The 23217-nt window shown below is 33.8% G+C and overlaps 1 protein-coding gene across 6 annotated transcripts in view; it reads right to left on the bottom strand.

Moving 5' to 3' along the window:
- Enah (ENAH actin regulator) overlaps positions 1 to 23217 on the bottom strand; it is a 146044-nt gene that overhangs the window by 27733 nt on the left and 95094 nt on the right. For all 6 annotated transcript variants that reach the window (XM_026405725.2, XM_026405726.2, XM_026405728.2 and 3 more), the window contains exon 4: positions 9200 to 9284. In XM_026405725.2, coding sequence (XP_026261510.2) covers positions 9200 to 9284 — 85 coding nt within the window. The remainder of the gene's footprint in view (positions 1 to 9199; positions 9285 to 23217) is intronic.

The raw sequence follows: 23217 nt of genomic DNA, 5'->3' as shown, positions 1-23217 counted from the left end.
GCATGTAAAATATAAATATCAAATTTCAAAATGCAAATTCATCTGGCCTTGCCTATAATGAATACCCTTAGGTAAAGGTGGAGGAATTTCAAGTGACATAATGAAGTAGGTGTTTGGACTAGGGAAAACATTCTGAACTGATAACATTTAATAACACTGATGTTAATGACATTTGTCAAAAAATAAAAGTACATAGATGTTTTGATAGTGATGTGAGCATTTCACTTCTTTATTAATAAAAAGTTTAAAATGGATAAAATGAAATATTTTAAAAATATTTTTCAGTTGTAAATGAACCTTTTTTTAAAAAATTATTTTTAATAATTTAATAGCATGTGCCAGGCGAGCGCTCCACCGCTGAGCCACAACCTCAGCCATGTAAATGGACTTTAATTTCATTTATTTATATTCAATGCTGAGGATCGAACCCAGGGCCTCACACATGCCAAGCAAGTACTGTACCACCAACCCACAACTCCAGCCGCTAAAACAAATAGTTTTAATCTTACAAAGCTCTGAAGAGAATCCAATACTCACAATAGAAGCCGGTCAACTTTTGGTCCATCCTGCCTCTGAAGGTTAATGGGAGAGCTGTACACTTTCATTGCTGTGACTCCTTGGTTCTGTACTGGGATTAGTATTCCCCTTTTATAACTTTCAGATAGTAGCAGTGATTTGCAAACTATTTATAGATATTAACTAAATTACATTCTATGTTGAGACTAACATAGGACTGACTCATGTTTCTTAGAATATATTTTTCCATCACAGTTAAGGAAGCCAAATATCAATAATATGAGTAGAAAGCAAAAACTGGTTTAAAAAAATGATACATGTGAATAAAAAACAATACTACTTTCATATTATTATAGTAGAGCTTTTAGACCAATAATATTTGACATTTATAAATTCCAGTTAATACTTATTAAAAAAATTAAACTTTTTTAAACTTTAAAAATTAAACTTAAAAAAAATTAATACCTAGCTTAAAAAGTCAAACAGTATTACAAGGCTTATAATAAAACAGTAATCTTACAACAACCCTCACCACTTCTGATTTTTCTCCTTTAAAAGCCAACTACTTGTGGGGCACAGTGGTGCACACCTGTAATCCCAACAGCTCAGGAGGCTGAGGTCCTATGTGACTTTATGAGACCCTGTCTCAAAACAAAAATAAAAATGGCTGATGATGTGGCTGACTGGTTAAGCACCCTTGGGTTCTATCCCTGCTCCTCCCTCCATCAAAAAAGCCAACTACTTTTATTACTCTGATTATATTTTATTACTCTGATATTACACTAAATATAGTGATTTGTTAGAGCTATTCTTGATTTTACAGATGTAGATAATATATCTACTAACTTTCTACTATGCAAATTACTTAATTCCTACAATTCTTGACTCCCAAAACTTTGTTCTCCACTTTCCAAAAAGAAAAGGTCATAACACTATTTTGAATACATAAATATTCCCAAGTTATATCATTCACTTTTTAATGTTTATTTTCTGGAGTAATTTCTTACTCTAGGGGTAAAAAACTAGCACTTTTTTGCTGATTTTTTCCTATGTACCTATTCCTATCTCACTCCAAACTCTCCATCAGAACTATAAACCATCTCAACATGGTTAAACATATTAAGTGCTTGCTTCTTTTCTTTTCTTTCTCTCAAATACATCCATCAGAAGCCCTAAGAACTCCTGGTTCCAGTCAGATGGGCTGCTCCCCAACCTGGAAATTACCTTCTCTCTTTCCTAAGAGAAATCCCCTATCTTTTTTGGTGGGGGGGGAGGGAAGCGGGGGTGTTGCTGAGGATTGAACCCAGGGCCTCGCACATGCTCTGCAAGTTCTGTAACATAGAGCTACATCCCTAGCCCTATTTCTTGGCTCCTACAAGGGTTTCATCACTCTTGGTTTACAATCTCATTTTAACAGAACACAACTTTCAATAGCTTCCTAGGAAACAATGCAGAAGATAGGGTTTTAGAACAGAGTTTCTGTTGGGATTCTAAAAGCTCTCTCATCTCCTTCCCCAAGCTTTTGAAATATTTTTTTTGGGGGGGGGCGGGGGGAACCCCTTGAGTTCAACCAGGGATTGAACTCAGGGGCACTCTACCACTGAGCCACATCCCCAGCCCTATTTTGCATTTTATTTAGAGACAGGGTCTCACTAAGTTACTTAGTGCCTCATGCCTCACCTTTGCTGAAGCTGGCTTTGAATTTGGGATCCTCCTGCCTCCTAAAGCCGCTGGGATTATAGGCGTGCACACCACACCTGACTTGAAATCTGTTTATTGTAGTATTCTAATTCTCTACAGTGATATACCCCAGTGATGGGTCATTTTATGTTTTTCCAGACCTGCTGGTCTGGGCACTTGGAGAGCCTTTTCAATTTGTCAATATCTACTTATTTACATATTATCTTTAGCAAGCTATAAAATAAGAGTTGAGCAAATGCTATAGAGAATTTATGGTTCCACAAAGCCTAATCTATCTGGATCTTCACAGAAAAAGTCCATAGACTTCTGATCTAGATAATCAAATCATTGAGTTCTGGTAAATTTTCTTAAGTTATTTATTTGGAGATCAACCTCCTCACATTTGTGTTCTTCCTCTCCCCCTCAGAACTCATTATTTGGACCACTGACTCTGATGCTCTTACTTTTCTTTCTCATACACTTTATTTCTCAATTTTTTAATTTTTTAAATTAATGCCTCTTTTTAAAAATGTCAAAAACTTTATACTTTAAAAAAGTGCCAAGTGTACTTTTTTTTTTTTTTTTTTTTTTAGTGGTGATGGTGCTAGGGATTGAACCCAGGGCCTTGTCCATGTGAATCAAGCACTCTACCAACTGAGCCAACCCAGCCCCCAGGTATACTACTTTTTATTCTGATTCTTTTGAAGCTATTATAATATAATTTAAATTTCATCTACTTCCTCCATCTGTTTCATCCAATGCCAATTCTTTCTGTTTATTTTTGGTCCATCTTCATGTTATACAAGTTGTCCTCAAGGGTTTAATAACCCTAGGCTGTCCATTCATGTTCAGAATTAGCACTGAAGCTCATCAGAAGCCCTTAAATAAATTATTCACTTGAGTGTCAACATCTCTGTTTTCTTCTCTTGGCCAAAGGCAGTTTGCCCAAAAAGAATCTTAGTTTCTTGCCTGGGCTCTAAGGTCTGGGTGCCTGTGTCTAGAAACCGAGCAAGGTAAAAAGAACAACTTGGCCAACTTTCACTTAATCTCTCTTTTCAGCTGGTATCTCCATCCCACACCTTCACAGCAGTGCCTGGTATACCTCAGTCTAGATCAGGGCTTGGCAAACTTTTTCTGTAAAGGGCCAGATTAGTATCTCTGTAGCTTTTTTTTCTCCTTTCAGTGCTGGAATCAAACCCATTGAAACTTCACACACTCAATTAGTTCTCCATAAGCACACTGTATTTTGTTCCTAGTTGAAGTAGCCCTAAACAGAAGCACGCGGGAAAATACCCATTTATTGCAAGTGCTTTATCATCGAGCTGTATCACTAATCCGTTCTTTTTTAAAAAATTTTATTGGTTCTTTACCAGTCCACTGTCATTACTTTAAAAAAAAAAGTAAAATGAAAAAGCCATGTTTAACGCTCAGCTATGTAAAAATAGGCTACAAGGCCAATTTGTCAAGAAGCTGTAGTCTGCTAACCCCTGGTGTAGTCTGTGTGCTTTCTAATAGATAGTTACTAGCCACATCCTGATCAAGCACTTGCTACATGCAAGTTTGAATTAAGGTGTGCTTTATAAAGTATAAAAATCTGCACCCATTTTCGAAGATCTAGTACAAAAAAGATAATGTAAAATCTCTAAAATTTTTGTATCAATAACCTATTAAAATAATAATGTTTGATGTACTGAGTTAATTTTATTAGTAGAATTGATTTTACTTGTTTCTTTCGCATTTTAAAAAATGTGATCCTGGAAAATTTTAAACCACATGTGGTTTGCATTATGTTTCTAATGAACAGCACCGAATAAGAGTGTTCTTAGTTCAACCTATGTCAGAATAAGTCTGCAATCTCCTGTTTATGTGTGGTGGAGGAAATCTGGGTATCTATCTACATGCTCCTACAAAGTTTTTTAGCTAATTAACCTGCTTTTACCACTACCAAGTGGCTTGCTATCAATAGGCACCACAGTACCTTACTCCTTCTCCTCTTTGGCCTGGCTTAATTTTAAAGGTTTGCTGATCTACTAACCACCACCAATTTTTTTTTTTTTTACATTATTCAGAAGAAAATATAAAACTCATGTGTGTTATAGGAATTTAAAAAACAATGATATCAGTGTATGGATTGAGAAGAGTACAGAAAAGGACAACATAGAATGGATGAGTAGGGCAAGGCACAAGAGGCAAATGCCACACACAAAGTACACAGGGAAAATTGAGTATGGTGTATAGAGAGAGTATCAAGAGAAATGAAAGAGATACACAGAGCAGGATCCTAAAGATCAGGCCAAAAAATTACCCTGGATATGAGCATAGGAGGCAGTAAGGAATGCTGATCAGGGAGGCAACAAGACAGTATTCAGACACTTATTAAGGCTGGCAGAATAAGTAGTCAATCTTACCATCTCCTCTAAAAATTATACCAAAATTCTAGAATCATAAAAATGTATATAAATATAATCATTACAAAATGGAAAACTGAGAAGGATTGTCATTAGTATGGTAAATTTATCATAAAATTTCTGGAAGACAGAAGAAGTAAAAATAAGCTGTGATGTCCAGACTTCCTTCCTAGTCTCCTACAGACTAGTGCATCTATTCAGCATCTCTACTTGCCCAATAAACATCTCAACCTAACATCCTCAACATTCATCCCTGACATCCTCCAGCAAAACCTGCTCTACTCATAGCCTTTCCCATGTCAACTTTCTAATGCCAACTCCACCTTGCCAACTACTTTAGCCTAACAATGTCAACCCCTTTCCTTCTCTTATTACCCACCCATCAATATAATCTACCAGGACAGATAAAAGTATGGCTTTTCATACCTATGTTACCTGATGGAAGATATCATTTTTCCTTACCTAGTAGACTTCAACAGCCTCTTAACTAGCTTTCTTACTGAGCTACTGAAACAACCCTGTACCTGCCTCCAGCTGTCAGATTCTGTTAAGATGTTGTCAGATCATGCCTATGCTCAAAACTGTCCAGTCATTCTTCATTTATTTTAGAATGAAAGCTAAATTCTTTAACGTCCTGCATGATCTACATCTTCCCCCACCGCCCCATCTTTATCTCCTACAGCTCCCCTCTTCCATTTGTGGTCTCTCTGTTCCAGGCAGTGTAGCCTTCTTGTTCTTTCTTGTACACACAACCACAATCTTGCCCTCAGGCCTTTGTACTAACTACTCCCTCTTATTATCCTCCCATCAATACAATCCACTTACACAGTATCTGCTTGGCTAATTCCTTTCTTTTATAGATCTATTCTAGCCAATCTTTAAAAAATTACCACCAGCATTTCCCCTTGCCCCTATATATATATAATCAATCCCCTCTCTGCTCTATTTTTCCCCCATAGCACTTATCATTTACTATTTTATGTCATGTTTATTGACTGATTGTGTCCAGGTTTTCTGCCCCACCTCACCCCCCATACATCCTAAGTACTCAGAATAATAGTACTGGCTACCCTCACCCCCCAACCCTAGCTCAGTGGATGGAACATCATTACTATAGAAGACTGTCCTCTAAAGGAATGGAACAAGCTGCCTCAGAGAAGTTAGGCTTCTGGGGGAACTAAAGGGAACTCAGCATTTGTGGGATCCTGAGGCCTGGTTGCTCTCCTTGACATCCTCAAGGTCAGCTTATCAAGTCTACTTGCTCTACCAATTTTCAGGGACCTCTCAGTCACAGAAGAATGTTACCTAGTAGAGACTGGCCTCCTTAATGCAGTAGGAAACCCCATGCCAAGTACTGCTATCATTAACCCTAATTCTCTTTAGAAATAAACAGACCACTAAGGATGTCCAGATACTTGAGTACAACTAAACAGTGTTTTAGGAGGAAGACAACTCAAACAAAGGAAGAGAAACAAGAGTCACTGAAGGTACAGCCATGAATATAGTACAATGCCATGAACAAGGAACTAGTACAAAAAAGGAAAGGACCTTAAAGATCAAAATTTCAATGAAAGAGATACTACTGTGTTGTTCAATGTCCCCCATGAACCACATGTAGCTACTGAACACTCACAATGTGTTCAGTCTAAACACTTTAAATGTAAAATACTGAATTTTGATGAATTAGCATAAAAATACAATGTGAAATATCTGAATGATTTTATAATTATTTCACATTGACATGATATCTTTTATTTTTATTAGTATGGCTTCTAGTAAAAAAAATAATACATTGCTGTACTGAATATTGCTGGCTTAGAATACAAAGTTCAGAAAACTGCCAAGAATACAAAAAACAAAAATAGGTAGGAAATGAGAAATGATAAGTATCATAAGAAGATAACCGAAAGGTCCAGAATTTGACCAGTAGAACAAAATAAACAACCAAGGAAGAGGGGAGCCCCACTGGCAGAGAGAGAGGGAGGGAAAGAAATAATAAAAGCAACAGACTTTTTTAAATTCTTGAGTTGTAGATGAGTCTGCAAATGGAAAAGGTTCACCAAGTATTGAGCTATAATGAAACTATGGTCTAGCCACATTTTCTTGTGAAAACTCAGACTATAATGGCTAATAGGAGAATTTAGGAGGATTCCAGGAAAGGGAAAAAAAAAAAGATGATTTGCATGAATAAGGACAAAGATTTACTGTCAGTTACAAAAACACTATAATTGCATACATCTTGAAAATAATTTTAAATTGATGATGTCTATAAAATCAGATGATTAAATGAGGTAAGAAAGATTAAAAAAAAACATGTGGAATGACTGTGCTCCTCTTAGAGTAATTAAGAGATATCTTCTAAGGTTAAAACACAGATTTCTACTTGAGTAATTCATTTTTTTTTTAATTTAGTTATTTGAGGATACTGAGGATTAAACCCAAAGCTTCCCACATGCTAGGCAAGTGCTCTATCACTGAGTTATATCCCCAGCCACTGATTCTATCTGGGGAGAAAAAATAACAGAATGAAAAATAATAATTGCCATTAATTGCGAAGAGAAGAATCCCTCATTTTTTAGAGTGAAGAATTAATTGCTACTATCAATATATGTGATCATTCAAAAAGCAAAACATAAATAGAGTACATTTATACAGTACCTTCTTTACCCTATTTTATGCCGCTCTAAACTGTTTAAGATTATCTATGCTGTGTGCAAGAGTTTAAGAAAAATTAACATGACAGTAGTAAGCAGAAAGAACTGAAAGGTTAAAGACAAAAATCAAATAGCAAATTATAGCAATACTTAAGAGAATAAATATTAGAGAGATGAGCAAGAAGAATGTCAGAAGAATAAATCCATCATAAGGCTTTTAGGGTATGGTTAAATAGGTACAGTAAGCAATGATAATTATAGTGTTTCTAAGCTGAAATTATTGAGAAGAAAAAATTTACATTAAAGATGAAATCCTAAGAGTTTAAACTGAGGTGTCAGTAGGCAATCCAAATGGATGAGCTCTATAATAGGAATTGTTACTGAGGATCCACTGTCAGAATTCAGGGGATATGTGACTCTGATATGGCACACATGTTTTTGTATATAATTATATAGCTACCTGAAAGATAAAGGGCTATATGGGGAGGGTAGTGGTCTATTGCTTTCAATAAATTTTCTGAAGGGTCCATGGCACTACTCTATTTAAAACTATGAGTCTGGATTTCGTGCAAATGATCACAGCCAGAGCTATGGGTTTAGAAGTCAACAGCAGAGGAGTGAGTAGTAAAAGGAAACTACAGTACCCAACTGCTATGGTTTGGTTATTGTTTAAATGTGCCCCCTAAAGGTTCATGTGTTGGAGGCATGGCATCCAGGGTGGTAGTGTTGGGAGATGATGTAGACCTTTAAGAGGGCGGGCCTAATTGGAGGTCCTTAGGTCAATTGGAGGCATGCTCTCAGAAGGGATCAGGGAATTCCAGTCTCTTTCTGGCTTGCTGTCTAGCCCTGTGATCTATTCCTCACATACATGCTCCCAACATTCTGTGACAAAGCCAAGAGAGCAGGTCCCCTCACTAGAGATGAGTGGAGCTCAGTGCCATGCTTTTAATAAAAAAAAATAAGAATCTCTTAAAATTTTTCATTTTGTTTAAAAATGGGACCCTTCTTTGTCTAGCTCAGTTTTAGTTACCTGACTTTTATAAAACAATTTTCTTACAAAGTAGCTTTATAATCAGCCTCGCAGCAAATTCAGAAAAATTTACACCTAAATGAGGTACTATAATTTCAAATGTATTTTTAGACTGCGCTGAAATGTTGAAGATAATGTAACCAACCTTGTTCAACTAGCATTTAGTTATAAACAGAATGATTTTGTATTTGCCTACTAAAACCTTTATCTCAACAGCAATGCTTTTTAGAACCAGTCAACACTATTTCAACTTTCTAGTGAAAGTGGCCATGTAAAAACCACACTTGTCACAGATTACCTTTTTTTTAACATTTATTTTTTAGTTATAGGTGGACACCTATAACTATGTAATTTTTATTTTATTTTTATGTGATGCTGAGGATTCAACGCAGTGCCTCACTCATGGTAGGCGAGCGCTCTACCTCTGAGCCACAACTTCAGCTCCTGGTCACAGATTACTTTATAACTATACTTACTGAAGGGTAAAGACATTTTATAGATTGTTAAATGTATTAAAAATATTTTAAACATACCATGGGTATGGTTTCCACAAAAAAGTAGTTAAGAAGTCTTAAAACATCTTTTGTGTTCAGCATGATAAATATATGACCACTTATTAATGATGATTCCCAAATTTACTAACATTAATAATCAAAGTTGTGATTTGGAAAGATATAAATCTGCTTCCAATAATTGGATGTTCAGAGGCTGGGGTTGTAGCTCAGTGGCAGAGCGCTTGCCTAGCATGTGTGAGGCACTGGGTTTGATTCTCAGCACTACATATAAGTAAAAAATAAAATAAAGGTCCATTAACAATAAAAAAAAATTAAAAAAAATAATAATCGGATTTTCATAGTGTGGTTTTCTGCAACAGAAAGGTAAAAATACAAACAATTAACTTGTGAATTTACCTTCTCTGAATTTCCAATTCTTCTTGGGATGGACCATTTTGAACTTGAGCAGGTAGTTGTGAATTTTGTCTAGGCAATGTTGGCCCTAGAAAGGGAGGAAAATATTATAGATGAACATTATCTTTACATCTAGCTGGACAGAGGAGATAAAATCATGAGAGTAACATAAAAACCATCACATATTTACAAATGTATCTTCTTTTTGTCTAGCAAAATAAAATATAAGCTTTACATAACACACAGCAAATGAAAGACTGCAACATAATACTGTCATCATCTCCAGAAGGCTTACTTGAAACAAATGAAAAACATCAACAATAAGGGAAAAATAAACATTTACATATGAAGAGCTTGAGTAAAACAAGTGTTCAATGAGCATCTGAAGAGGCACCTAAGCTTGACATTTCTAAGACAATGAGACATTCTCTTTGGGGTAATTATTTATGAAGTGGAGAAGGAGAACTTAAATGAAAAATCAGAATTAAAAAACTCACCTAAATAGAACACTGGAAATGAAAAACAGGAGAGAGAGAGCATGAGAACCTTATTACTAGACTGCAGTATGCTAATGCATTTATCAAATTTGCCCAATTTAAGCTGCCATTTTTCTTTAACGGCCTGGCATTTCCATTACTGGTAAAAACAAACATTTGCTAAACTTCCATATAATAAATTAAACTATTTATCTGAATTTCTTAATGCAATACAGGTAATCTTAACTTTTCATTTGGGGTAAGAAGGAAAAAAAATGAAACCTGCATTTACACCAACATGGTTCTGTCATGTGAAAATAATGACCATCCATTCCCATATATTATGTACAATGCAGATCCCATCTTAGCATCTTAGATAGAATGCCTCTAAATTATCAGACATCTTGATGTCACTGGATATAAAAATTAAATAAGATAAATGCTGGACTTATAATATAACACACGATGCCTAACGTTAAACTAGAACAATCTTGAAATCCATCTCAGTAAACAACACAACAAAGAATTATCTTCTACTCTTGGAGAGTAATATATGATAAATTATATATATATATTTCTGAATTCTAGTGTGCCACCAAATGCCCCTACCAAAGATTCTAAAAGACTTTTGTAAATCATTGGTATATTTTTTTTAAAAAGCTTTTACTAGTAAATAAAAGCAAATTACTATAATTTATGAGCTAAGAGCATAACACATCTATTTTATATTAGTGGAGTAGACTTTGAAACTAGAGGTAAAGATCCATCAGGATGTAATACAGTTATGGTATAACCTAGGTACAGAAAACAGAATTAATTTGTTTTGAACTTACCTACCAACTTTTTTCCCTCATCTCTTTACAAATATTTTTAGACTGATCATTTAATTTGACCTCTTACAACTTAAATGACAACTGCCGGGATATTTTAATTAGATTTCCTAAGAATCTGCTATTTTGAGATCCAAATAAAGGAAATACAGAAATATATTAATTCCACAAAATCAGTAACAACAAAAAAAGGTTTTAGAAATCAAAATTAAATACACTTGCATCTCTGCATAAATAAAAAATAATTATTGTCTAGTAAACAGATTAGAGCGTGTTCCTTTGCAAATTAACATGATATATATTTTAAAAAGACTGTCATATTAGGCCATGTTTTCATGTTTTATATTTCACAGGTTACAGGGAAAAGATATTTCTGGCAAAAGGATGGGAACATACAAGGTGAGAGGTAAATTTGAGAAAGCATAAAATCTAGGGAGGGATGTACTTTCCACATCCAAAGTTATATTTGCCCCAAACTACTAAATGCAAGCATGTGGCACAGCCAGTTTAAGACAATTATGGTTTAACTAACTTTTTTAAAATAATGTTTGAGTATTTAAGTGAAAATCTCAAGCTATATAAATAATACAATAGCTGAATATCAGCAGGTTAGACTTGTTTGGCAATTCTAATAGTTTTGCTCACATCTAAAACAGGTATCCTATCTCTACAGTAATATTAATGGATTAAGTTCACTAATTCAATGTTTAAATTTTAACTCAGATATAATAATAAATTCAAGAAAAATGTCAAATTTCAACTCAATCCTTTTGATTTTATTAAAATTAACACATCTGACATTAACTCATAAAATTGAAAAAAAAATCATCGACTTATAGAACCTGTTTTGAATATTTTTTAAGGCTTTTTAAAAGCATACTAGGTACAACCATTTAGAAAGGAGGTTTTCAAAATATGGGTAATATTTTGTGGGTCCTATTACTGATATTTTTTGGTCGTAAGAAGGAAAGAAAAATTTCCTTGAAGTTTTTTAAATTGGTGAGAAATGTGATCCAACAACAACTCTTAAAATTCTTTGCTATATGGTTCTTTGTGACATTGGGGCATTTGTCTTTCAGAACATTCTTAAATGGAGAATGAATCCCTCCCTGTGGTATTTTCTCACATTTGTATTTTAATTTGGCTGTTTTGTTTGTTTCTTCTTCATTAAAATTGTCAAAGTACAAAAACTGGCACACTGAAATTTATGTGCATTTAAAATTAATATAAACATACTGTAAATGTTAAATAAAAATTTCAAGTAAATTATGAAATACAGATAGGAATTACATTCTAATGGATTATGATCTGGTAAATAATACCAAAGACACTGAACCCAACTATGAAACAGCAACTAAGATTAGGCAAGGGTATTAGCTGCTACCATATTTTCTAGACTATAGCTATTACTATACATAGGTCATATTCCTAAACGGGTATCTGTGTCCTCATAAAATACAAAATAGATACTGTCATAAACATCTTAGTGGGCAAATGACAGTATTTTATAAGCATCATGTAGTGGTTAACAGCTCTCTTTTAGGAAAAATAAAGAGAGAAGAAACAACCAAGGTTAAGAAACAAATGGTCCTGCTTTGTTTCCACTGTCAATCATGAACAGCAACAGCAGCTGTTTGGGGGCTCACTCTCTCCCTAATTTATAACCAGAGCCAAAGACAATGGCTGATCTTAATTTGTCCAGGCTAGAAGAAGATATACAGCAAAGTTTGTAAATTACTGTTTCTAATAAAGAAAATGTGGTAATATCACTGATAAAGTATCCTAGAAATGATGGAAATCTGATTAGAATCTCTCTCTGAAACATGAATGGCATTTCAGTCTTGCCTACAATATTGAGTTCTGGATGAAGCTATTTCACTTACTGGCCCATTTTTATTTTCACAAATCTAGTTTCATACTTAGCCACAGACTATTTTAAATCACCGACTAAAAGATGAATGGTCCTCACAATACAATCAAATTTAAACTTAGCAAAGTGGTAACTATATTGTTTTACACAGTTAAAGATGATAATGAGGAAAATCTGCTTTTTAACCACTGTTTCAGAAAAATTTTTAAAAATCACCTTTATTAAGGCCAAATTAAACTTTTCTCTGCAACTGGATAAACTGTTATTCTGCAATGTGGACCTCAAATTCTACAGCAGAAAGTTAGGTTATTAAAAATGAGTTGAAGAGACTCCTAATAAAACAAATATCAATAACCACTCATGGCTAGTTCAAAAGCTGGCCTGGAAGAAGCCTCAAGAAGAGATGAAATTTCAGAAATAAAGTTACTGATTAAATGCTTAAATCTGCAATGTTTTAAGAGAGGTTTTATAGGGCTGGGGTTGTGGCTCAGTGGTGGAGTGCTCGCCTAGCATGCATGAGACCCTGAGTTCGGTCCTCAGCACCATATAAAAATAAATAAATAAAAACCAAAGGTATTGTGTCCGACTACAACTAAAAAAATAAATATTCAAAAAAGAAAAAGAGGGGTTTTATAAAAGCCACACAAATGGGCTCACAGATGCTAACTGTGTCACCTGAAGCAAATCTAAACTAATAATTTTAGATGATTAAGAAGTACACTAGAATTCTCTTTTTATAATTTATAACATGCTTCTTTGCCTAAACTTTTAAGTTCATAAATTTTAAAATGATTCTCTTTAAAGAAACAATATCAGTAATACTGAGGAACCACATTAAAAATTCTGAGTCACATGGATAAAGTACATACACGGAGTTGAACTGTTAACACAAATTTGTTGTAGTATAACACTTTATAAGTTTTATCTCTCTCACAAAAAAATCTGGCTAGTCAAGGTATACATGAGTCAAAAAGGGGTATATGCGCATATGTGCGTGCTGTGTGTGTGTATAAACTCAAAGAACTATGTCGCTTTTTGGAACCTGGGTTTTCAAAATAGAGTTTCAGAATCAAACAGTGATAAAAAGAATTTAGACAAGAACCTCTCTCTTTTTATCTTGTATGAAGGTAAGAAAAAACATATATATACACACACACACACCACACATATTTGATTTTCTCTAATTTGGGGCGATTATACGACATACCTACATTGTCTATACAAATAATACATATCTACAAATGTGTATATGAGTGTAAAAGAAAATACTGAGAGTAAATTCACTAAGCCACAGATCTCAACTGCTGAGTAAAGACTCAATCAGAAATAAACCTACTAAAGCAATAAGTTTACATCTGCCTCTTACAACATGCACACCTAAAATTAATTCAAGTTAAGCAAAAGCTCCTTTTGAATAAGGCACATTTACATACCTCAAATCATATTAAAATGAATATATTTTCCTTAAATTCTAAGTTAAAAGTTTGTTCCCAAACAAAAGAGTTAAAAATAAAAGTAAACAAACAAAAGCCCCCTCTCATTTGTGTTGGAAGAGGTAGACAAAAATAGTTTTAAAATCCTAATTCTAACTAAATCCTAACAAACCAACTAAAAAGCTGACCAAATCACCTACATGAACCACAACAAATATCACAACATAAAAACAGCTTGCTATAATATCCCAAATACCACAAACCAGACCATGGCCTAAGGAAACAAAAGTTATGGAAATGTGCAAGTAGTATGTACCACAGCTTGAAAAAGTAATGTAAACATAATGTTGCTTACCACAGAAAATACATCGCAAATTAGTGCTGTCCTGGGTAGCAGTAACCTTGCTCTGGGCTGCAACAGACACCTTGGTGTTAGAAGCTTCAAAGGACAACGGGGCCATCTGAAGAACTTCACATTAACTAAAAGGTGCTTTGAAATGTTCAAAATGTATTTATACATACGTCCTATCTAGATTCTCATCCTGGAAGCTCTGTAATTTAATAAAAACGTATCCTCTTTAACATAAACTCTTAAAAATAATTTATATGTAATGTTATTTGTGGAAAACCCTAGAATAAATCATAGATCAAATGATGTGCTAACAGCTTAATTATTTCCTGAGTTATACAACCAAAGAGGGCAATATGCATTTTAGGCTTATACTGTTTTCAAGTTAATGAATTACAGGAAGTCAACATCTATGGCCATCAGAGTTAATTTCATAAGGACTTTTCTCTCCCATTTAGGAGAATTACATCTGGAAAAAAAATTTAGGGAAAATACTTAAGATTAATTTAACATATTAATTCATTTCTACCAGTTGGAAAATGATCAATGGCATTATAAACAGCCTAATGCAATTAAATGATTGTATATTCACTAACATAAAATATCTTTCTTTGCTTTGCTCTTTGAAAAAAAAATAAACTATTCATTGTTTACCAAGCACATTTTATTGTTTCTTCTTTCTTCAATAGGTATACATACTTAACAAAATACTTTATTAAAAATGCGTAGCTTCATCAAATAGGTTATTTTCATAAAATTTTAGCTTAAGTGTCAATGAAGTCAATTCTTTTTAGGAGAAACAACTTAAAAAAGTGATAATTTATGAAAAGGGAAATAGCTTGTCTGAAATCAAGGTGATACTCAACATTGGGATGGAAAAACAAAAGTAAAATATACTTTCTTACTATTACATTAGTGACATCTAAAATGTTACTCATAATTCTCTATAAAGTCTAAAGAAATTCTTGTCAGCACAGGAAAGATTTTCTTTTTCCTTCACTATTAATCAAGAAACCGTTAATGGGTTAATAATATATTGGCTTAAGAAAATCACATAAAAGCAATCACATAAAATGGCTTTAGGCTTTCCTAAAGCTATTTTCTTTAAATAATACAACTTCTAAATTAAAAAAATTTTCAGTAGAATCAAAAGCAAACCAATTTAAAGAATGCACATGTGAAAATAGTAATGTCTTAAAATCAAGAAAAATTCTTCATTGTTTTTAGAAATAGACAACATAACCCAAATAAGTCTTGCTTTAAAAATATTACATATAGCAGAATTTGCACACACAAAATAAGACTAAAAAATGTCAATTTTGCTAAATACTTCCAAGCACCCAATCTATTATTATTAAATAGATTACTTATAATAATACACAATACTTATAATAATAAGATATAGAAAGACCACAGACATATCTATAATGTCTAGCAAGCTAATTACATTATACCAAAGGAAATAAACATTCTAGAAACATTTTGATAAATTTAGACAAACTGCTTTTTAAAACCCTGTCTTACTAATGTTTATAAACAGCTACTTCCATAAAACTTTTATTAAATAAACATGCCTAGCTTACAGGTTTTACTCTTTAGTTCCTTTAATTCATATTTAAAGGAAAAAACACATAAGGACAATTTTTTAAAACTTACAAGAAAAACCTGAGAGAGTATCTCGTTTCTGACAGCAAAGAAACTGCCACATCCCATTACTAATCATTTTAGCAAAAAGTCATCTGACAATTGTCAGAATGCAGGTATACCATTATTACTGCGGTATGACAAAACATTGCTAACCAAGAACTTTCAGTCTTTTTCACAATTTAAACTATTTAGCAACATTCTTGCATTTGGTATCCTTAAGCATCTTCTTTCCACTGATTTTTACTTCGTACTAGCAAGTAAAATATTGATCTTCATTCTGATAAGGTTGCTTGAATTCTACTGCAGTTTGCATTTCCCGAAGATACTAAATTATTCATTCCATCATATGCATAGGCTAACCACACTTCCTGCTTAATATTGATACCATTATTAACTCTTTCTTCACTCAGAGGAAAAGGGTAGAATAGAAGATTCATTGTCCAGGTGGAGTAAATTCAGTAATATGATTTCAGCACAGTATTAAGCTAGCACTGATAATCCATTTACCTTACATTTTACTAAAGAAAGGACATTTCTCTTTAAATTAGTCATATTATAGAGGCTTAGTGCTGACAGAAATTAGGGTGAGCCACAAAAACAAAAATAACTAAGGAGATTAGAAAAGTACATTAATATTGGAAAAATGACAGATGTTTAGACTTGATCATCATTACTATATTTTATTACTGAATATAATTACTACAGTAGACCCAGGATGTTCATACTTTTAACATCAGAGGTTTCTACTATTAGCAGTTATACCCAAGGCAATCTGCAATGGGGGATATTACTCATCTCAGCTTTTATTCTGCAGATTAAGTGAGATAAGGTTTGCTGAAGAACTGGTTTGGATTTGATTTGCAATCTCTAGAAGGCTGGTCTACTGGGTAAGTGAACCTGAAATCAGCACCCAAATTAGTGGTGTTCACACTTCTGACCATCATAAGGCTCCCAGGAATTTCCCTCATGACTGAAAAGAAGTAAAAGCAAAGGTCTGTTCTAAGTTATCTGGAACAGAAGGGAGACAAACACCACAGTTCTGTGGTTGCCTACATCAAAACAAAAATAAACAAGGCAGGTACCATATTCTAAGGCACTGTGCTAGGAGATGTGAGAATAACAAATACTAAATTTTATTCAAAGCAATAAGCATTTTAAACCTGCATTTTGAGACATTGTAACTATTACTTCAAATTTTGCTTCAAAACATGTATACTTTTTAATTAAGGAAAAAAAAAAAAACTTTCCCTACTTCAAGAAATGGAGCATCTGGCATCACTGAGAATTTCTCTTATTTGTTTTTTCCTCAATCTTATGCCAAACTGAATATCTTATGCCAAACTGAATATATGTTTGGGCTTTACTCCTCCCTTGTTTCTGGTACTCATCCCCAACTTAGGGCTTCAAATGCATTTTATTTCCTTCTAAGCAAATATGACAATGATGGCTAATCGGCTGATAAATTGCTGGTTATTATGCTGCACTGGCAATCAATAGTCTTATGCTCCTCAGTCTACCTCTGTTTTGTAAAGCATTTATTTTTAGCTGTGGAATGGATGACTTTGCCTCGAGCTAAAGAAACTTTGAGAAAATTAGAAGTGGAAGAGCCTATAAAACAGTCATATCCTAACAGTTCTAAAAAGCAAAAGTAACCTGTGTCCCTACATTTGGTTCTCTGCTTCCTCGTTTTAAGTACAGATCAAGACCTGTCCATCAAATCTCCTTACAATGCCCCCTTGTCTTTTGTTACTAAAGACATTGTTTAGTATATACTCAAAGAACACACTATACATTCTGGTAGAATGCTACTTTAACAAAAAACGATTAGCTTCTCACAAGAGAATGTTAACTCTCTAACCAGCGCTCAAATAGAAATGTAAGACCCTCCTTGCCCCTTACATTTTACTCCTACCATTTAAAACCAACTTCCAAATCCTGTCAATGCAAACTCCTAATTTCTCTTTCTAAACTCTCTCCATTCTATCATTCTTGTTTCATGTTTAGTAGCACTCAGTGATACGAAGTTTAAACTGTATTGGGGAAGGAAAGGAACTAGTAACACTTCTATTTTTTAAAAATTTCTTCTATTGTTTTTATTTTGTTTTTATAATATATGTAATGTCAACACCAACACCAACACATACACACACACACACACATATATACAAACAATAACACATATTAGGTACATACTTCAGAAATTATGAAGACTGCCAGCCTAGACAATGTCAATAGCATCATCTAGTTAAGATATCTATTCGAATCTTAGTCTCCTTTTCCACAGCAGCCAGTGACATTTTAATAACTAAACCAATCCCATCATCCTCCTCAGCAAAAGTTTTTTAATCATTTCCACTGCTTGTAATGTAAATCCTTTCTGTGCAGGATGTGATTCTGTCTATCTCATCTCCTTTGAACTGCTCTCTATGCTTCAGTTCACTGTCCCCTCCTCAATGAGCTATATGCTCCTCCCTCCACAGGGCAGTTTTCATAATGCACATCCCTTCTGTCTCTGATTTTTCTCTTGGGCAATTGGCATGCTTCTTTTCTGGATCAACTGGAACTTTCTGGCAGTCAACACTCAATCAGAGTTACTATTAACCCCCAGACAACTGTTTTGCCTCACTTACTAGAAATTCTTAGTTCCGACTTCACAACTTTTTTTCCTATCAGCCACTTCAAAGGTCTGAAAGGAAATAATATTAACATAAAATGGATAATACCAAATTTTCTAAAAAACATAAAGAATATGTCTAGAGATAGGATAAAAGTTTTAGTTTAATATTAAAATTAGGATAATTAGTCCAAACTTATATTTGGGCAAGAAAGAAATGAGAGTTCATTTTGCTTTCTTTTATTATTGATGAGTGTGGATAAATAGAGAAAAATCTGTGGTAGCCTACAAAATTAAAGTTTTTTGGGGAAATAATAAAAGCACCCAATTCTGTGGTGGTGGGAGGAGTATATTCAATGATGAGGATGCCTCAGATCATTTTAGGGAAAAACACAATTTCACTCTTACATCCACTTATAAAGAAATAAAACGCATTTAACTATGAAAAGCATTTGCATTGTACAAGTTAAAACAAAGACTTTCAAAGACCATGTCTGCTTTTTGCTATATCTATATGAGGGGGAAAAAAAGAATTAAGAGAACCACAAAAGTCTGAAGTTTCTAATTCTCTTAACTAATGCTCTTAGATGGGGAAAAAAAAAATGAAGGCAGAGGAGGTAGGGCAATTATGGTCAACAAAACTGAACTTGGGAACTAAGAGGAAAAAACCTCAGAGATTTCACAATTTGGCTAAGCAATCATCTCTATTTATATTCGGTTTTGGCATAGAAAACTGCTACACAGTTCTCCTTTTCAAATTTATAAAGTTCTTAAGACACTGACTTTTAAAAAACTAAACAGACTTCTTGCTTTTAATCTCTTTATTTAAAAATAAATATTAAAATTCAGTCATTACTTTCACTAAATACCATATTCATAACTTCCCATTGTTAAAATGTTAAAACTAGAGTCCATTATCAGATCTTGGAAAGCACGCCTAAATATCTGAATATATATGAGTGTATGTGTGTGTGCGCGCGCTTTGGAAGTGTTGGAGAATGAACTCAGGGGTGCTTTACCTTTACCACTGAGCTACATCACTACTCAATCCCCTTTTTGTAAAATTTTGAGACAGGATCTCACTAAGTTGTCTCAAACTTTTGATCTTCTGCCTCAGGCTCCTGAGACACTAGAATCACAGGCATGTACCACCACCACACAGCTAATTGGAAGAAGTCAGTCACAAAAGACCACTTACTGCTTGATTCCATTTTCACAAAATGTCCATAATATGAAAATCTTTAGAGACAGAAAGTAGATTAGTGGTTAACAGATGCTAGAAGGGATGGATGAATGAGGGCTGGGGTAAAGGAAGGGGTTTAAGTGTTTATTTTTGGCATGAGGAAAATGCTCTGAAATTGTGGCAATGGTCGCACAACCCTGTGATTATAATAAAACCATTAAACTGAATACTTTAAGTGGGTAAACCAAGTAAATCTCAGTAAAGCTGTTAGAGGGAGAAAAAGAAAAGAGCATCATGCCATGAATGTGTTGTCTCAGAACTGTTTATAATACAAAGTTGAAAAATCCATTTTTCATATGAAAAATACTTAAATTGATGATTATCTCTGAGTGGTAGGATTTTAGGTGTTCTTGTGTTCTTTATGCTTTTCCATACTGCTTAAATTATTTATAAGCAGAGCACACAACTTTATAATCACAAGAAAAGAATTTTCTGGAGTAACAAATGGCTATGTTGGAAATAAGAGAGTTTTATTAGCAAGAACGGTTCTTGCTAGACAGAATACTAAATGGCTCTAGTTTCTGACAAAAGAATTTCACATAAGCAAAGAATGATGTTACCCCAATGATAATATCAATGTGATCTTAAAAATCTGGAAGGACTGCAGCGTTGGTACCAGATACCTTTTCCAAATACCAGAGCTGATGTGAAACAGGTGCACAGCAGCTTTTCTGAAACAAGGCTGCTTTCCAACAGAAATCAAAACCAAAGGCATTTCTTACATGACTTTGAATATACATCCACTCACGATGGTTTACCAAAACTCAGAACTGTCCTAGTTAAAGCTGTCTCCTTTTCCAGGAAACCCCATTGCCTTTGTTCTCTTCTTTCTCTCTGTACAATAATTCATAATACTTTTAAGAAGTTGCTTACCAAGAAGCAGTCTCTATCTAAAAACAGGACAGCTAATGTATAAATGACAAAGAGGTCCAAATTTACTTTCTGAAATTAAAAACAAAAATGTCAAATTTTATCAAAAGAATAGCTTTGTTGAACACATTTAAAAATCAAATTGTGTTTACCTTACATGGGATTTATTAAAAAGAATTAAATATAAATTATTGGTGTGGGTTGTCAGAAAGGACATTTTTAAAAAACTGTTCTACAAACTGACCATTAATAAACTTGATCTCTGCAATATATCAATATATGCAATATTTATTACCCTACTCTTTTAAAAATATATTACCTTATAATTTGTAGGTCATACATTTTGGTACAAATTTTGGTACACTATTTCAAATAACGATGGTATGTTTTAGATGAAAAATCAGTATACTCAAAGAAATGAAAAAAAGAAATCACATAGGTTGCCAAACGTAAAAAAAATAAATAAAGAGAAAGTTGAACTAGGAATGCCATATTCTTGCTCTTAAGAATCAATAAATGTTACTCAGTAAAACATTTTATTTTCAGGAAAACTATGTATAAAATAGTATAATGTTTTAAATGATATTTTTAGTAGTTTAGTTCAATCTATAGGCTTAATGGTTTACTTTCTTCATTGAAACATTTCCACATTAAATCTCAGTCTTTTACTGACCACTTTCACAAAATGAGATACTAAATCAGCAACAATGCATTTTTTTATTTAAAAGCAAAATAAAATATGGTGGGACAGTGCTGTAATACTAGCAAGAGCCCATAAGGAAACACAATATGAAACCCTAATACCAAGTTGTTGGATCTAAGATCTTTCCAATTTATTGTGAGTGCTAAATTATATAATGACTCTTCTATTCAGAATCATCTGTCCACCTCACTAGACTTGACATAAACCAGGTCCAGGCCATTTTACATGCAACTCAGATAAAACCAAAGGTAATATTTGTGCCATATTTATATTCCTATTACCAGCAACTATCATAGTGTTTGGCACATAAAAAGTAATCAATACATTTGTTTAAGCTGGGTTTTTACAGAATTGATACACCTAAATAATACAGATGGAGGGGGAAGACAGTAAACACAAGAGTCAATGAATCTTTATATTAAAAAAAGTACAAGGAAAATATAGAAGATCAGTAACATTTATACAAAAATATGGGAAATAAAATTTTATTAAAACAATATTTTTGTGGAGAGAACAGTGGGAATAATGTAAAGCAACAACCCAGAAAAATCTAAACTCGAGTCTTAAGGAACTGTAAGGTTGAGATCCCACAAATTTTCAGGGGTGGGGGATAGTTTTCAAAGCAAAAAAGAAGAACAATTCTCATAGCTACTTTACAGACTAAACAAAGTCAAGTCAAGGCAAAATTCTTTCCCAAGACCTCCCACAATTACCATCAGAAGGCAGGGCAAGGAGTGATGCTAAAGGAGAGAGTGCCTTTAGAAAGGCATGGGCCACCTTTCCACTCCAATAACTTTACAGTGAACTTGTTTTAAACAAGTCAAGACTCAGCAAGGCAGCTAGAGGGATCATATAATCACTTGCACAAGAAGATGAAATGCATGAGAAATGCTGATGGAATGTTTTAAACAACACTTACTCAAACTCATATGAATTAAAGGTTAAATGTTGATAGAAATATCACTGCTGTGTTAATTGGCAATGTGGAAACAACAGAAAGCCTTTATCTTCTCAGGGATGTAAAACTTGAAAATAAAAACACACTATCCAAACTAAGGCCAAAATACCTACTTAAAAAGGAAGTGATATAATTCAAGAAGAGTTCCCAAAAGCAAAAGTTCCCTTTGGAACAGTGAAATAATTGTGATTTTCTTAAGAATTATAGAGACTCAAATGGCTATTTATATAAATAATATTATAATTATTATGGTATTATATATACTTAAAATCTGTTCATACATTTTAGTCTGGATTAAATGAGACTATAGGCTACATTTCCAAAAAATATGTATGTCTATGGCCTGATGCAAGAGACACTTCAAATAATTTGATTATTATGTGCAAGTAAGTGCTACCATATTAGCACTGTCAATAATTTTGACTATCAAATTTGTTTATACAGTCCAGAAGTTAACAGTCTAAAGTGTTCTGAAAAAAGGAAGTAATAAACATATACCACAAAGCTCAGGATACTAAAAGAAGAAAGACGAAATGCAAGGGCACAGGTACATGAGAGTGTTCACATGAATGGCTGCGGGGGGAGGGGGGAGATCAGGTGTTATGGTTTAGGTATGAGGTGTCCCCCAAAAGCTCATATGTTAGACAATGCAAGAATTTTTAGAGATGAAATGAATGGGTTATGAGAGCCTTAAATTAATCCACTGATATGGATTAACTGGGTTATAACTGGAAGCAGATTAGAAAAGGTGGGTCACTGGTGGCATGCCTTTGGGTTTATATTTCATCCCTGGTGAGTGGAGTTTTCTTTTTCTCTCTCTCTCCCTCTCTCCCTTCCTCCCTCCCTCCCCCTCCCCTCTTCCTGATTGCCACGTCCTGAGCTGCCTTCATCCTCCACACCCTTCTGCCATAATGTTCTGTCTCTCAAGCCCAGAGCAATGAAGTTGCCACGTATAGAATAAGTCCTCTAAAACTATGAATACCAAATAAACTTGTCCTTCTGTAAAACTGATCTTGTCAGGTCTTTTG

This window comes from Urocitellus parryii, chromosome 9 (assembly GCF_045843805.1).
Source record: "Urocitellus parryii isolate mUroPar1 chromosome 9, mUroPar1.hap1, whole genome shotgun sequence".
Taxonomy (NCBI): domain Eukaryota; kingdom Metazoa; phylum Chordata; class Mammalia; order Rodentia; family Sciuridae; genus Urocitellus; species Urocitellus parryii.
Note: the sequence above shows the minus strand (reverse complement) of the source record. Positions and strands in the feature narration are given on the sequence as shown.